This window comes from Drosophila santomea, chromosome 2R (assembly GCF_016746245.2).
Source record: "Drosophila santomea strain STO CAGO 1482 chromosome 2R, Prin_Dsan_1.1, whole genome shotgun sequence".
Lineage (NCBI taxonomy): Eukaryota > Metazoa > Arthropoda > Insecta > Diptera > Drosophilidae > Drosophila > Drosophila santomea.
This window is the reverse complement of record NC_053017.2, coordinates 6,089,623-6,106,339: the sequence shown is the minus strand read 5'-3', so window position 1 is coordinate 6,106,339 and position 16,717 is coordinate 6,089,623. Positions and strand designations below refer to the sequence as shown.

At 40.8% G+C, this 16,717-nt stretch overlaps 1 protein-coding gene across 3 annotated transcripts; it reads right to left on the bottom strand.

Annotated features, from left to right (window-relative positions):
* Positions 1-1,256: 1,256 nt before the first annotated feature.
* On the bottom strand, positions 1,257-16,710 carry LOC120445666 (probable serine/threonine-protein kinase DDB_G0267686). 3 transcript variants are annotated; one of them, XM_039626212.2, is made up of 3 exons: positions 16,556-16,710; positions 11,210-12,278; positions 1,257-2,766 (listed from the first exon to the last, which is right to left on the bottom strand). In XM_039626212.2, exons 2-3 carry the CDS (start codon positions 12,032-12,034, stop codon positions 1,444-1,446), a joined length of 2,148 nt encoding a protein of 715 aa, XP_039482146.1. In that variant the 5' UTR covers positions 12,035-12,278; positions 16,556-16,710; the 3' UTR covers positions 1,257-1,443. The 3 variants fall into 3 exon arrangements, with proteins under 3 accessions (XP_039482146.1, XP_039482147.1, XP_039482148.1); XM_039626213.1 differs by lacking the exon at positions 16,556-16,710 and adding an exon at positions 16,246-16,262; XM_039626214.1 differs by lacking the exons at positions 11,210-12,278; positions 16,556-16,710 and adding an exon at positions 4,188-4,389.
* Positions 16,711-16,717: the final 7 nt, after the last annotated feature.

Here is a 16,717-nt window from a genome sequence, read left to right as displayed (position 1 = left end):
GGTTGCTTTTTGTTTGTTGGTTGGTTTCAGTGGTTGGGTTTGGATTGGTGACTTTACGACGACCAGACTTAAGTGACTAAAAAAACATCTCTGTTTCAAAATAAGGTACAATGATATATTATATATTTTAATCCATTTACATATACATACATCCATATGCAGATATATAGAAAACATATAGATTTCATAGGTGCCTTTCTCAACGGTTAGCTTTTCGGGAACATGAGTTTCAGTGGTGCCCAAATTGGAGCTTGACTTTTTAGCAGCCGCTTTTCCTTGTCTTTACGCTAGTTTTGCTTACAATTCTCTTTTCTTTTTTCTCTTTCGAATTTTTGTAATTCTGTATTTCTGAACTTCTGTTCTAGGGCGAGGTTTGGTTTGTCGGGGCTCAAGCAACCAGCATTCAGAAAAGAAAGCACCCAGGAGTGGACGATCGGGGCCCAAGGAAACGATCTATGGCAAATGCTTGGATCCCAATCCGATTTGTTGCGGTTATCTACGGTCTATGTACGTATGGTGTAAAGTGTATTTTATAATTAATACTGAGATTCTGCTAGTTAGACGTCTCAGGTGTGTCGCTGACCCCAGTAGTCCCAGACCCATTCTAACCTATCTAGTATCTATGTATTTTATGTATTTCATGTACTGTAATATTGAAGTTGTGGGCACACAAGATAAACTATTGTTTATGCAGCCCTTCAAACAGAATAGAAAGTAACTTTGGTTTGTGTTCTATGTTGTGGTTTGTGTTTTACTCGGGGAGAGATGGCAGATGTCAGCACAGAGGTCTGGACTTTACAAAAACAGAATCAGTTAATTCACGCTAACGAAATACACATTTGACTAATGTTTTTTTTACAAATAAAACTATAATTTTGCTTTTAATAATTTAAGCGTTGCACGTATTGAAAGCACATTCCAAGTTCCAACCATATAACATAATTGTTCTACTCCTAATTGCATGCTAGCTAGTGATAGTTAAAAAGGTTTCCATTTTCAAAGTTTCAAAGACCTCTTTTAGAAGTATGACCAAATGTGATATATTTAATCATTGGTTGAAATCCTTCAGCATCATCATCAGCATCTCTCCCTCCCTGGTGTATAAGTACCTTTCTCTAAGCCTTTCTTCAAGCTTTCTTCTCTCCTTCTCCACTTTCTCTCCGGCTAAGTAACACTGCCCCCGTTCAAGCCAAGCTTTGTACAAGTGGTGACCCCGATCCTGGCCAAACTAAAAATAAGTTGTACTGTTTTCTGAATTGGTTTCTGTATTTGCCTACCCTCTCTGTTGACTATTTCAAATGGAATTCACTTGCCATGCTGCGGGGCGAGGAGGCTCCTGCCCAGCCTGATCCTGCTCAAACCCACACCGATGCCCAGGCCCAGACCCACGGCCCCACTACTTCCGTTCCCCATTGCTGCCGTCCACTTCTTGGGGCGCCACTGTCACTTGGGCTGTATCCGGGCAGAGCGTTCCAGCTCGTTGAATTGCCCGTAGTACAAGACTTCGCTGATCAGCTTCTCCGCAATGATCCGCTGCGTGCGGTCCATGGCTCGCAGTTTGAGGGACACGTTCGAGCCAATGAAATCGCAATCATCCCGATTCAGGGACTCTGCGTAAAAGGCGGACGCTGCAACGGCCGCCTGGGCAGAAACACTGCTCTTTATGTGCCCCGGACTGGCGGCCGATTCGGTGGCCTCATCGTTATCCGGATCGGGTTCCTCGCCGTCCGACATGCTCTCCCTGGAGCCCAGCAGAGAATTCATTAGCATATGCCCCGCACTGCCGGCACCGGTAAGCTTTCGCATATTTAAGGGCATGGCGGTTGTGCTGGCGTCACTGCCTCTGGGTGGCAGGATGAAAGCACCGAAATTGGCCTTCGCCTGGGCGACTCTCAGGTCCTGGGCCATGTCCGCCAACTGAAGGCGACTCTCCTCGCCCGCTGAGCTATAGGAACGATGCGATTCGGGTGGTGGCGGTGGTGCAGGTCCGACAACACCACCACCGCCACCACCAGCCGCTTGGCCATGGAAATAGTCCACCAACTCCTGCTTGATGTCCAATTCGTCGTGGCCGTGATGCAACTGCTGCTGCTGCTGATGCTGTTGCAGTTGCTGCTGTTGCTGTTGCAACTGCTGCTGTTGCTGCTGCTGCTGCAGCTGTTGCTGCTGCTGTTGCAGGTGGTGCTGCGTGTGCGGATGGTGGTGCAGCTGCTCATGCGCCTGCCTTGGCGTGACCGCCCTTCCGCCGGCGGGACTGTTAAGCAGGTGATTCTTGTGCGCCTCGTGCATGTTGGTATTCGGTATGGGACTGCTGCCAGCTTCGCTTAGAGTGCGGTCGGACTTGATGGGATCGCTGGCCAGATCATTGGCGTCCCTACTACTCGACCCGCCGCCGCCAGGACCTCCGCCCGCCGGAGATCGCAGCTCGACCTTGGCAGCCAGTTGTCCCAGTGCCGCGGCCGCCGCCACGTCCTCCTTGGTATTGTTGTTGTCCTCATTGTCCGAGGTGTCCATGGTCTTCAGAGGACTCTGCTGGAAATCACTACTGCTGCTGCCACCACCAGGTCCGCCATGATAGCTCATGGGCAGGGGAACTCGCAGTTGCTGTGGCGGCACTCCGCCACCTCCGCCACCACCTCCACCACTTCCTCCTCGCTCCGAGCCACCGCCGCCGGAGCCCGATATCGGCGGCGAGTACTGACCCGCTGTATTCCAACTGTCCAGCGTCTGGCTGCTCGCTATCAACATGGGTATGTTCAGGCCCATCTGAAAGTACAGAAACGGAACGGGCACGAAGAGATTAGAGATAGGGCATTTCCAGGCTGGTGTACAAAGGTTCCTCACTTCGTCATCGTGACGCAGTCCAAAAGATTGGACCATTAAGATAAGCAACTAATGCGGAGCCCATTAAATTATTAAGTGCAAAGTGGGAAATTCTGTTCTTCAGTTTCAAAATCGAATCAAAGTCAAACCACAAAGTTTTTAGAATATATATGAATGAATATTCATCTTCAATTGCTTAACTCTTATCGAAATGGAGTATGTTAATAGACCCGATAGTGGAACAAAATGTGCCATAACTGGGTTTCTAATAAATTGTCGAGATAGCAGGGAAATCGGTTTTTAAAACGAAAGTGTTTCGATGATTGTTTAGTGAAATCATACTGGCTCAGCGCTATTTAAAGTATCGTGATATATTTTTGCAATATCATGATACAAAGGCGCATTTGTATTTGATTGGAAATTTCTGACCTAAAGGAAGTTTCGTGTTTCTGTTTGAACTTTTTGTTTTTGTAATATGAGTAAACTTCTTAAAATCATATTTCCTTGAATTAATAAAGTAACAAAGTTTAATACAATTTCTAACAGTTCGAGAGAATTGAAGAGATTTACGTCTTTTTCTTAGCAAATTGTGGAGAACATTTAATTTTGTCGCGTTAAAAGTCGAAAGCAATTTGCATAAAATAATGCTAATCAATGTCCCCAAAACCAATTGAATGAGAAATTTCAGATTCTGTTTTTTCTCATCGCATTCCAATGCCGGTCAAATTCTCGGCGAAAAGTTGTTTTTGTCACAGTTTTGAGTGAATTCGAAACATAAATTAAGGCAGAAAGAGTGCGAAGTAGGTCCAAATTATGATAATAATGGTAAATAAATAATAATTTGACTGCGCTCAGATCGAGTTTTTGTTGCTATTGCCTTTAGATATATGTATGTTTGTATATCTATATATGGCAAACACACGAAGCGATCAAAACAAATTAGCAGACACACGCACGCACACAGGTGAAAAAAGCAAAGCAAAAAAAATCAAAACAAGACGAAAGAAAGTTGAGACTGGAGAAGTTTGTATGCTCTTGTACGAATAATAATATTTTTCTGAACCTAACCGAGCTATGGATATTAAGTGATATACATTTAACGATGATGAATGTTATAAATCAAATGTTTGTTTTATGGTATATTGTTATATTAATATAATAGCAAAGTTTGTATGCTGCAGCAAAACAACACCAAATGCATATGTATGTTAATTAAGGAATTTAAGTTCTGGTTAAATTGAAACACCCTTCGGGTAGGGTATCATAACAACACACACACAGGTGGCAAAGTGCGCGAACTTTCCAAACAATCGCCCTTCGAAAGTGCCTCGCTTTCCGGCAAACTAAATAATGCTGAAACTTACGTTTGTAGAGTTTGTAGTGGCTACCGATTCCGGGGGAATTCGATGTGGCATAGCAGGTGATCTCAGATTAATGATATTGTTATTATTATTATTAGTGTTTTGATAATGCATTTCGCCTGTTGCTTTTGCTGAGGATCGCTATTTAAACTTGTTGTAGCTAGACCTTTTTTTGTTTGCTGTGTGCGAAAGCGACGACAACGCGACTCGAACTCGTAATATTTTTGTCCGAAATTATTCTAGCGGCGTAGTACAAATTTTCGAACAGCCGAATAACGTGCGAGCACGGGAGAGAACAAGTGTGAGAGAGAGAGAGTAAAAAACTGTGAATTGAAGAGAACGGTTTAAGAGAAACGTGCTTTTTCTTACCAAAGTGTTGGTGACTGACTCATTAAGAGGCAGATAAAACGGAAATAACTGTCTATTTATCGAAAACTTAGGAAATAACAAAACAAATTAATTTTGATTGTTCAAAACTTAACTTATTTTTCACCTTTACACTTTTTTAATCCGAATTTGTGAATTAAAATTACTTAAGTACAAATTATTAAACTGAAAATTAAATCCGAACATCCAATTTAATATGGTTGTTTGCTGTTGTCTTTTGTGAAAACTTTGCAAATGTCAGCATTATTTCGCAGAGAGTCTTCTGACACGCGAAAGAGAATGCCGAAGAATCCAAATTCTACGTCTAGAGGAACCCAAAGAGTGGGATAGACAGATGGAGAGTTATGTGCATAGAGAGGGTTTTTAATGGTCAGGCGAGGCATTAGCATTAACCTACCCCACGTTTGGGGCCTCACACGAAAATAAAACAGCAACAACTACAATAAAAAGTTGAATGTGGTCAGCAGCGATCAAAGTGAGCGCTCCCTGTCTCTTTCCTCCCGCTCCACCCTGGCTAGTGCCATCCCTTTCTGTCTGCGACGATCTCTTTGATTTTGCCTTTTTTTCGCCTAGAACTTTCCATCAAAATGCTGAGATAAAAGCGGTTGGGCACTAACATTTTGGAAGTACCGACCCCACAACGCTCTATTGTTTTACAAAATTACATTTCTTTGGAAATATTTAAACACATTGCTGTCAAAAGTGTCGATCTAAGATTTTGTACATTTCTCATTGAAAATACATAAATGTTTTTGCCTTTATATTTGAATTCGATTCGAATTCGATTTCCATTACTTGCCGTCAAACGCCTACAAATGTCAAAAATCGAATTTTGCCTTTTGGGGCATCCCGAGAATAAGAGTTCAACCTGGGTTGTTTATTTGTTGTTGCCCCCGCTGCTGTTTTTAAGTTTCCTCAACTACACCGCCCCATCAGCCCATCCACCCAGCCCCCATCCCTCCACCACTATCGCCATCTCGTTCCCGCTGCGTGTTGCTATTGTTGTTGCAGCTGCTTTTGTTGTTTACGCATTTGGAGCAGAGTGTGCGTGCGTGTGTGTGTGTGTGCTTACGGGTGTGTTAGTGCGCTGTGTGCGTGTTTGCATGTCTGTATTATTATTTTGTTAAGGCAAATAAAATAAAACAGACATGAGAATGAACTTGCCCTCTCTCGCTCCCACCCACACTCGCGCCCGCTCGCTCTTTCGCTCTTTCGTTCGGATTGTGTGTGCAACTGAAAAATGTAAACAAACTGATTATCATCCAATCCAATGAATAAATAACACACTACACAAACTACGCGTCGTCGTCGCTGCTTCTACTCCTTTGGCACGAAATCCGCCCAGTCCCACCACCGCCCCCTTTGGCCCCCTGTACCACTCTCCCCCGCCCCCTTTCTCCGCACCGCCCCATTCACATTTGTCGCGGGCTACCTCTTTCCACAGCTACAGTAAAGCATACCAAACTCTTTTTAAAAAACGGATTTTATTTAAATAATTAGATTAATAATTGGTATTGTACTTCAAGATCGTTATTAAAACAAAATTTTCAAAGTTTACACTGTGCTGCTGGTAACTATAAAAAGTTAGAAAGATTATTGTACGGATGTATCATATCTCAAGAAACGCCAACTTGCATATTTAATTGAGAAATCTGTTTTCGCAAAGGAGTATTTTTCCAAGAAGCTGCAGTTAGCGAGTTTGGACTGTATCTATCCGGCTGCTCACGCCAATGTTTTTGTAGTACGACGGCGATATTTTTGCAAAAGCGCATACACCGCAGCAACAACAAAAATAACTGCTACACTAACATTAATGAAACTGCCATGAAAACCGCAAGCGCAAGCGCCGCAAACAAAGCCCCCAACCCCCCTTCTTCACCGCCGACTAAAGTGGGGGATTTACACTGGAAAGGGGAGTCGTAAAATTAACAGTGGAACAAATTGCAATTGAAAATGCATTGCGGTGTGCGCAGGGTTATGTGTGTGTGTGTGTGTGTGTGTGTAAGATGACTTCGTCACCTGGCAGGTGCCAATACCAGAGTTGCCAAGTGTCTCGGTTAACGGGTTAATCCCCAGAAAGCTCTGCTCCCTAATGCTGGGAAAGTTCCCCACTATTCCCACACATCTTTGAAATTTATTCGAACCTGAATTTTATCAACTCGTATACATAGTATGACTAAGGTACGATTTCTAGAGCTGTCATGGCCCACGAAAAAAACACTTAAAACACTTGTTTTCCGGGAACTCCATCTGCTTTTCCTTATTGTTCGAACTGCGCCCAAACGGGAATCTAGAATCAAAAACTGTTTATTTTGTATAATCTATTTACAGGTACTATGATTTTTAGAGTTCCATCTTATAATTTGACCATTTTGTAAGTCTTCTAAAAACATTAAAATACCTTCAAGTCGTTTTAAATGACTAATTCGCATGAACGATTTTTAGGGTCATTATTATGCCAGGGCCATCCAAAAGAGCTCAATTTCTTTACGCACCAGCACCAAAAACTCCAGAAGTCTTGCATGAGTTTGGAATCCAAACTTCAGATGGTAAGAAACTGCAGCGAATTCCACGCGCATTTTCCAACAGATAGCCCCAGATTTGCCGCCCTCTACAACAAGCCCTATTCTCTATCATCATCACTATCATCATTACCATCTACATACTGCACACATACATGTACGTACTTATTCATAAAAAAAAACCATACGCTGCGCGCTCGGTTCTAAACAACTTTGCAATGAATGAGTAAACAAAAACAAACGCTGACTTCGCTGCCGGCGTCGCAGTTGCTGCATATTTGCCTTGCACTTTTCATTCCACTCCCGCGGGGGTGGGAAGTGGGTGGTTTATAGGCAGGCAATGCGAGGGAAAACAAAACAACGCGAATTACAACAACAGCTTGATACTCGGCTACTGCTACAACAACAGTAGGAAACACAAACAAGAGAAAACTACACTCGAAAAAACGAAACAACTTCAAGCTGGCGAGCGTGCAAAACATAAATGAACTTCAAATTTGGTGTCGATTATTATTAAACTATTAATTATTAACTTATTAAATGCATTTGTACAGAATCCAATTGACTTTTTATCTTAACTGACCAAACATAATAGAACTATAAGGGTAATGCAAATAAATCATCAACAGCACTATAGCACTATAGTTTAAAATTTCTACAAATTTAAAGTCGTTTAATGTTTTCCTAAAGAACCCAGTTTACTTCATATCTTAACTGAAGATTATATGATTATAAAGCTTATGCAAATGAATCATTGTTAACTATCAAAGGATTTTCTGTTCCCAAAGAACTACGAATATATAGACAAATAAAAATACATATATTAATTATAATAGTATCTACAATCAACATGCTTTTTTCAAGCTAAAAATGTATTTTTTTTTTGCAGGTGTTCCAGGTTGTGGTGCAAATTGTGGGTGGTGAATGTGAGGCAGTGCGTGAGTCGTTTGCTAGCCACAACATTGCGGGACAACAACCAAAACAACAACAAAAACACCAGCTCGTCTTGGGCTTCACCTTGTTTTTGTTTTTCTTGTTCACTTGTCTTAAGGAAAATACCGCAGAGCAAAACAATTGCAAAATATGAACAAAAATACATAACAATAAGTGGGCGGTGGGCGTGGGTGGCGTTTGTGGGTGGGAGGGTGCTCTGTTCGTAGGTGGGCGCTCTGAAAAGGGGGCGTGGGCGCCGTTGTTAGTGACTGCACACGCAAATAATAATGACGCAGAAACAGAAAAACAACACGAGACCAAAGCCAAACCAAAACACAAAAACGGGAGCAGTGGTAGTAGAAAAAAGTTTTAAAAAAATTTCATTGGGAGTGGATTAAAAGGGGAGCACGTCCAGTGTGAACCGATTTTCTACTGTCCAAAGTGGAATAAAGAAAACCCCAAAAAAAAATCAGACCCAGGCATTAAACGAATTAGAGTATGGGAACCTCCGCCCTTCAAAATAGTAAGAATGGGATAAATATGAATCAATTTATGAAAGAAAATATAAAATAAAAGAAAATTAATCATCAAAAACAAAATATATTTATTGCGTCATTTATACCTTTAGTTAAGACGTTTAACATAAATAAAGTAAGCAGGCAACCAGCAATTTGATTTAATTTAAGAAAGAAATCAGATGATTATAGCCTTCAAAAATAAATGTTTTAAACAAATTATTATTATTTTTTCTTTAAATATAATTTTTTTTGAACAGCTCTATTTTGATGGCCCTAAGTGCCAAAAATTTGTTTTGGGGACAACAAAACCGGAAAACCAAAGGTGACATGACTCGGACAAACAAGTTGCATGCATTTAGCCGAGCCACGCCCCCGATCTACCCATGCCGCCCACTCCCTAGTAAAAGGAGAAGGAAAAATGAAAACAAAAAACTGAGAAAAAGTCCAGGCGCCAAGTTTTATATTCTTTGCCTTGCAAAAATTTCATTTGTTTTCTAGAAACGGCAGCAAAAAACCAGCAAAAAAGGAAGAAGAGGCGGCGAGCACAGCTACAACTCCTGGCATTTTGTTTTGATAAGTCTGACAAACAACGGAGCCAAGTAAAAACAAAAGCTTTCAGCGAATCACGACTCAGGGGTGTTTTCGGGGAGAGGGAGGGAGGTAAGGTGGTGTCCACCGGGTAACCACAAAACAAAACGTCACTACAGCAACAGCAAAACAAAGAGCCAGTTCAGAGCGGAGTTTGGAGAGCCGAAGTTGCCAGTGAGTATAATTCATAAATTGGTTAAAAGTCGATAGCTACTATGGTTTTGTTAATTAATTTAAATACGTCACTGGAATCCGATTAAGCACAGTATTAATTGAGTACATACGATTTGCACTTTATCTTTTCAGTTAGCTAACCGATACCAAACAGTTGTCTTTGCTTAAGCAAATTTCCCATTTCTAAGTTAAGATTATCTATTAATTATATCCATATAGTTCGCCCAAATATTACTAAAATTAAAGATACATATATGCACTGAAGAATGCATATGAACTCTTACAATTGGTCCTGCTTATGAAGTGGATAATTGATAGCCTCACAGGTAATCCCGACCTTACAGTTATGTTAGGATACTCAGATAACCAAACGGAGGAAAACGAAACCCGTGAAAAAATCACCGTAGCAAGTGCTGTGCCTTCTCTGCCTGCGTCGCAGTCGCCAACACATTTCGCCGTGCAAAACAAACATTTCATCATTCAGAGAAACAGAAACAACAACGACAACAAGAGGCGAAGGAGAAGACGAATAAGAGTTCGGCGACGAAATGTCAGGGCCCCCCAGTCCCAAGACACCCCCTTCCTTCCCCCTCGCACACTTTTTGCTTGCCTGGCGCGACAACGCATATAAAAACAACAAAAGTACGAGCAACAGCAAGCAAGCAGACAGTGCGGGAGAGCGGGAAGGAAGGAGAGGGTGAAGAAGAAGGAGGGGGTGCGGGTGCGGGAGAGAGCTGGGGACAATGCCTCGCACACACACCACTGCGCATTTCTAAGAAAAATTTATGCGTAAAATTTTAATTCTGTTTTGATCGTCAACAACGAAAAAGAGCACAAACAAGCCAAGCACACCAACACTCCCACCAAAGAGAGAGCGAGAGCGCCGGAGAGTGAGGCCAGTGCAGAAACAGCAAGTCACTTGCGCACATGTTTGCCTGAGCGCCAGCGCCAAAGAGAGTGGAGCCCGAGTGCGTCTCTCTTATGCCGACACTCTCTCTCTCTTTTTCATTTCACAGTTAACTCCAAGTCGTTGTTTTGATTGAAATTAACACTAGAAATGCATGTTTGCCTTTAAAATATTCAATTGAAGTGATAAGCTTCCAAAAATATACATAAAATATAGTGTGTAAAATAAATATTGGTTGCTATGCTGGAAAATTGCTCACACGTCACACGTGTGGTCCTCTAATGCTGAAAACTATTTCTATTGAATTTGATTTTGATAAGAGTTCTAGGGAATATAATGAAATAAATAGATTCGTATGAAATATCCAACGATTTCGCCAAAAATGCGATTGCCCTTGTGGTTTGCTAATGCTTGTTTCCCAATGACACTTTTCAATTTTGTAGAAGTCAAATTTTTTCGTCGGAAATAAATAAAAAGCGTGGATATGTTTGCTTAATACGATTTTGTTTTACATCACTCAATATTTCGGGCGAATTTAAGGATTAAAATGTACCTTTTTGGGTTAAGATCTGTTTTAATTTTTCATCATTTCTAAATGTGGACTTTGGTTTTTGGTACATTAATAGACATACATATGTACATAAATGTGTACAAATAAGATAAGAGCGTAACTCTACTCAATGAAATACAAATCGTTGATTAAAAACGTTTTTTTTCTACAATCCAGCTATGGTGATGAATTGATGAGTATTTCAAGTTTCCACCATAATCTACATACATATGTTTATTAGTTCAACACCTTAAAACACCTTAAGTAATTAGAACCATTTAATATTGAGCTGTATAACCCACCTGATTTGCTTTCAATCAAATGAATTGATAAATAACACAAATTTTGGTAAATTCCTAATCCGGGGTTTTTCAAAACTTTTGTGCTCGACGTCCGTCATTTGATGAAAGTTAATGGAATTTTTTTAAACTAAAGCAATTGCTTACCGCTCCGAAATATTTCAGCTCTTTGGTCTTGATGCGTCTGTGCTGCATGACGGTCTGAGAGCCAGGTGCTCCGCCACCTGGCACAGTGGGTGGTGCTCCTCCGTTGCCCGCCGCTGCAATCGTACCGCTCTCGTAGGCCGCTGCCGCGGCAGCCAGTCCGTTCAGCCCGTTGTGGGCTGCAGCCGCTGCGGATGAGGAAACGGGATTCGGCACCAGGTTGCCGCTGGGAGCATTAACACCGGAGCCAGCGGATCCACCGCCGCTTAGGCTTCCGCCGCCCGCCTCCATGAAATCGAATCGCTTGAAGGCATACCACTTGGACGGATTGGGCTGGATGCCCTGGTATATCTTCACGAACATTTTGTGCTTCTCGCGGCGATACTGCGTGAGGAGCACGTTCATCTTCCGCTCAACCTCCGCCTTGCTGCAACCAAAACGCTCGGCTATTTCCGACCACGCCCGGAATCGGCATAGTTTATCCTTATACTTGGGATCGGCGCGATTCCAGAGCTCTGTATGGCAGCGATACTGCTCAATCAGCTCCAGAGCATCGTCGTTGGTCCACTCCATGATTTTGGGCGATGTATCGCCGCCGCCGCCGCCACCACTGCCAGTGCCACCACCCACTGGTAAACTTCCTCCTACGCCGACGGGCAGTGGAATCAGCTGTTGTTGCTGTGCTTGTGGCCGGGTGACGTTTTGGTGGTTCTGCAATTGCGGGTGGCTTAAATACGGATGGTGGTGGTGATGATGATGGTGCAGATGGGACGTCTGATGTGCGGCTGCTGCTGCGGCGGCTACCACGCTGGCCGGATTGAAGTTCATTTGCCACGCCTCTCAACCGATCGATGGATTGCTTGGTTGCTTTAAATATGTTACTATATATGTATGTACAGAGCTATGCAGTCGAGCTCGTCACTTGAGCTTTACTTCAGCTTTCTAGCGATTTCTGAAGCTGACTCTCAGGGAATGTCACGTGAAATGCACTCAATCAACATCGTCTTCTTGGGTCCTGTCGACTGCGTCTCATTATCTTTCATTTAGCACTGTGTTTACTACTTTTCATTAACTGAAAAGAAAAAAAACAATGACAAAATTAATTATCTAAGTATCCCCTATAGTTTTATAAAATAGTTTCCTACTCCTAAGCAACTCATACGACTTTTCTAAATAAATACTAAATTTGAAAGCGGCGAAAACAAGTTTGATTTAACATATTTTGTTTTATTTACGTTATCACTGGGTTTTTCCCGCACGTCAAACATTCCGTCCCTGAGTCGAATGATAGCCATGAGTCATTTCACACACTCATTCACCACTTGAAACATTTTCAGCGAGCTGTTTGCGGCCAAATACATATGTATGTACATCGAATCGATCGCCATTGGTCATTGTATTATGATTTCGTTTCATTCGGGTCTATGCTCCCTGTTAACTTATTTTGTGCGTCGAGGTGTTAATCAGAAATGGGAAATTTTCTGGCCAACAACAAAGCCAAGCACATGGTCAAGCAAACTTAACAACCACAAGCTTCGAAACCTAAGGCAATCATCATCACCCTACAGAAATAGGCCCCATAGGCCACTCTATTGCGATAGTTTTAGTTGTAAGTGCGGTGGCAGTCAACGTGATAATTGCTGGGATTTTTATTTGATTTGACATCTAATTGATAAATTCCGAATGACATTTTATGTTCACGGAGGAGGGCAGAAGTTGATTGTGCGGAAGGGAAAATAAAGTACATATTTTAAAATTCTAACATTTAACTCCGATTTTCGTAATTGGTTTGAAAACAAAACGGGCATATAGCAAATTCCTTTATTGTTTACTGAGGCAATTACAGTTGCGTAAGTATTTAGTTATTACATTAACTTTCAATTTACTTATATAGTATAATTCAAAACTATTTCGCAATAAACTTATTGTACGCCATTCTACAGCGCTATTAGCCTCATTCTTATCCATACTATTATCCCAACTATTGTATCTGCTCCTACAGCCAAAAATAAACTCGGCATTCGAGCTTATCGGGGACTTCTCAAAGGGTAGATTAGGCGAAATTTTATCTAAACCATGATGTGACGCAAAATTATGAAATAACCTGTTGCCGTGACGTAGCTTTATCTTTTTAATGTCACATGAACTGCTGAGGAAATTCCGTAAATGCTCATAAGATCTCAGTGCAGGGGAAAACCAAAAACCGATATTGCGTTGCTTCTAACGATCGTCATTATCTGAACTGTAACTGACTGATCGACATTTGTAATCACGGCAAACAGCGAAAACAATCGAAAGCAGCATTTTCCATTCAGCAAGTCCCCTTATATAAATCCCCAGCAATTTCTTATAATCAGTTTTTACAGAACACACGTCATCGTCTGCCTAGGTCAGTGGCACTAGTATATAGCTAGGTATAGAACACATTAAACAGTGGAATAAATTCCGCAGTGGATGACAAGGCAGATTTTATAAGGCATAAGCATTTCGGTGTGTAACTGATTTTACACGGGCACAAATCTTGAATTTTTGGATCATTCTTGAACGTTTTCAAATTTGTTTAAGTTTAAAAATCCTTTTTTTTTCATCCTTTTTCTTATGTATGAGTTTTGGACCTCGGATATCATTTGTACAAATTTAGAGTCCATAACCAAAATTTCTTTTAATGACTTATGGTGTACAGCCAAAATACGGCAATTTCAGCAAACGGAGAAAATTCTGCCAAGAAAAGCGCGTGAGTGGTAATTTTTTTTCTTCGTAATCGTGTGTGTAAATGTCACAAGTCAACAGAAGCCGAAGCAGAGGCAACAACAAACGATAACAAAGATGGCAAGGCAACTGCTCGCGCCTCGTCATTCACAATAGACGGAAGTGTATTTCGCACACACACAATCTGCACCCAGGGACACGTGCGCTTTCACTCGCACCAACACCAACACATGGGGCTTTATACTATGCGGCATCTCGCTTTTACATCAATCTTTGTCGAACGTATATTTTCGCTTCCTGGTTTTAGCGACGAGCGCAATTTGCTTTACGTTTTAGCACTTGTCGTTCGTGCTTACAAAGCACAAAAGCCAGCATATTAGGGATTTTGGAAGGAATCAAGGCTTTTGGGAGGGGAGATCCTTCTATGCATTTTTAGAACAAACAGTTATATGCTATACTAGTAACCAGAAATACCAAAACCCCACAGAACATGTAAACTAAGAAGAAATGCTTGATTTGCTAGAATGATAAATTTGGTTTGGTAAGCATAACCATTTTTATCAAACTGTATATTAAAGCTGACAACTGTAAACTTATTTGTGGGTTTTTATAACTGGATTTAAATCAGTAACCGAAACTATAACTACAAGTTCATATATGTCTTTCTGTTTTAGTACACGAATTAGCACACATAATTTTATTAAAAAAAATCGTTTAGTAATCGGTTTTTGTCTCTCAAGCAAAAGTTCGAGAAGTATTTCTTTTTGCGCAGATTGCTACGCTGCGCAAACAGCTGGATGAATCATAACGGTAAACTCGCGCACGGCTCTCTCTCTCTCTCTCTCTCTCTCTCTCTCTCTCACACACACACACACACCCATAAGCAAGCAGAGTTGAAAAGAGACGGGGCGATAAAACCTTAATTTGTTTTTAGTTCGTTTTCGTGTGGTTTTTATTGTTTGTGTTTTATTCGTGTGCGAGTTTTTTTTATTGTGTTTAGTTGTTTGCTTTGGTTGTTTGCGCTACACTATGCGTCAATTTTTAGACGCGACACATTTTGGTCTATTTTTAGAACTTGTTTTTTACGCCACGCTGCTTTTTTTTACGCACTTCTTCGCTCTCTATATTTTTTTCAAGTGATTTTCCAATTATTTTCCGTTGTAGCTTTAGGCTGGAAATACTCGAAATATCATTTTGGCTAGGTTTTTTTGGGGCTTTCCCTTGCATTTCGTGTGCGACCTCGTCGTTTTTTTAAGTAGCACAGTTTTGAGGGATTTTCGTGGAATTCTGCGGTCATATATTTTGTTGTGCTATTCGTACTCTTGTTGTTTACTGATTGCGATTTGTAGAATTTGGGTTTTTCTGCGTTCGAAATTAATTTGCATGTCTCGGAGCTTTGATTCGTTATTTGATTACCGAGAAAATGTGCGACTGTATGGAGAGTTTATCAGGAATTTCTAAATGTCACCGTTTTTATTGTCTTGTAATGTGAGTCAGGACGGAAATGCTTAGGTTGCCATTTTGTTGGATGTTTATTTATAAATTAGGTATGTTGTTCGTAACTTTTTGTTTTTACTTTCTGTACGGTGATTGCTTCGCGTTTTAATATCGAGTGTTACATAATATAATTGATCTTTAAACGAAGCATTTTGATTGAACAGTTTTTTATATTCCACGCTTTATTTGACTGATTTCTTCGACCATTTTGAATTCGTTTACGACCGCTGCCAAAATAAAGGTCTGAATCAGAAAACGCCGAATTTGCATAAAATCCATGTTATCCACAATTTAGTTTGTTTTCGCCTTTTGTCATTTTGGATAAAGAAGAAACCCAGGGAGAGAAACACAACACAGGCCAAAACAAATTAAACAACGCAAAAAGTAAACAACATCCAACGCGAAATTGAGCACAGAAAATTAAAAATACATTTCAAGGCGCGCGGAATGAAATAAAAAACAATTTACAATCGAACGCAGACACACTCGCAAACGCACATGTTATATGTGTATTGTAATAAATTTGAAAAATTTGTTGACTTATTGGGGGTGTTTCTTTATGAAACCAAAATAAATATTTATTTCCGAAGCTGCACAAGGTTTTCGAAAGGTTTCAACATATTTGAACCATTCTAATTCATGGTTTGTATTTTGAAATTTATTTTGAGTATAGTTTTATAGTTAACTCGCGAATTTTAATAGATATTAACAAATACTTTTGCATCACAGTTTAAAAGATTGTTTTACTATACTTAGGGAAACTCTGGTACTAGCACTTCATTTATTTTTATTTGTAAAATACACAGTTTTCGACAACATTCATTATTATGCACCTTCATTTTAATCCCATACGTATTGCAGTGTTTAAACAATTTTTTGTTTTAAGTTATGTCTTTAAATTAACTAGGCTAACTTTTTAACGGTATTTAGCTACATAGTTGCACGCTTAACCGTTTTTACCGCATTTGAAATGAAGGAATAATATTTCACACTGATATTCCAGTCCATAAAAACCGTTCAGAAAATATTTCGATATTGTTGAGTTCTGCCATCACTTTTCTGTTGCTTGTTTGGCAAACAAAAGGAGGTTGTGACGATAAAAAACATCCTTCTCGCAAAAGCACTCGTACTGGCGATATTTACCGCTATTTCAAAGGCGCTGTTGCGCTTTTACGGCTCCGTATTTTTCCCGTTACGCGCGCAATATTGCGTCGAAACAACTATAGCTTTACCGTTAATTACAACCGCTCGCGAGCACCGGATTTCGTCGACTGTTTCGGGCAAACAGTCGCAAACCTATTGGCA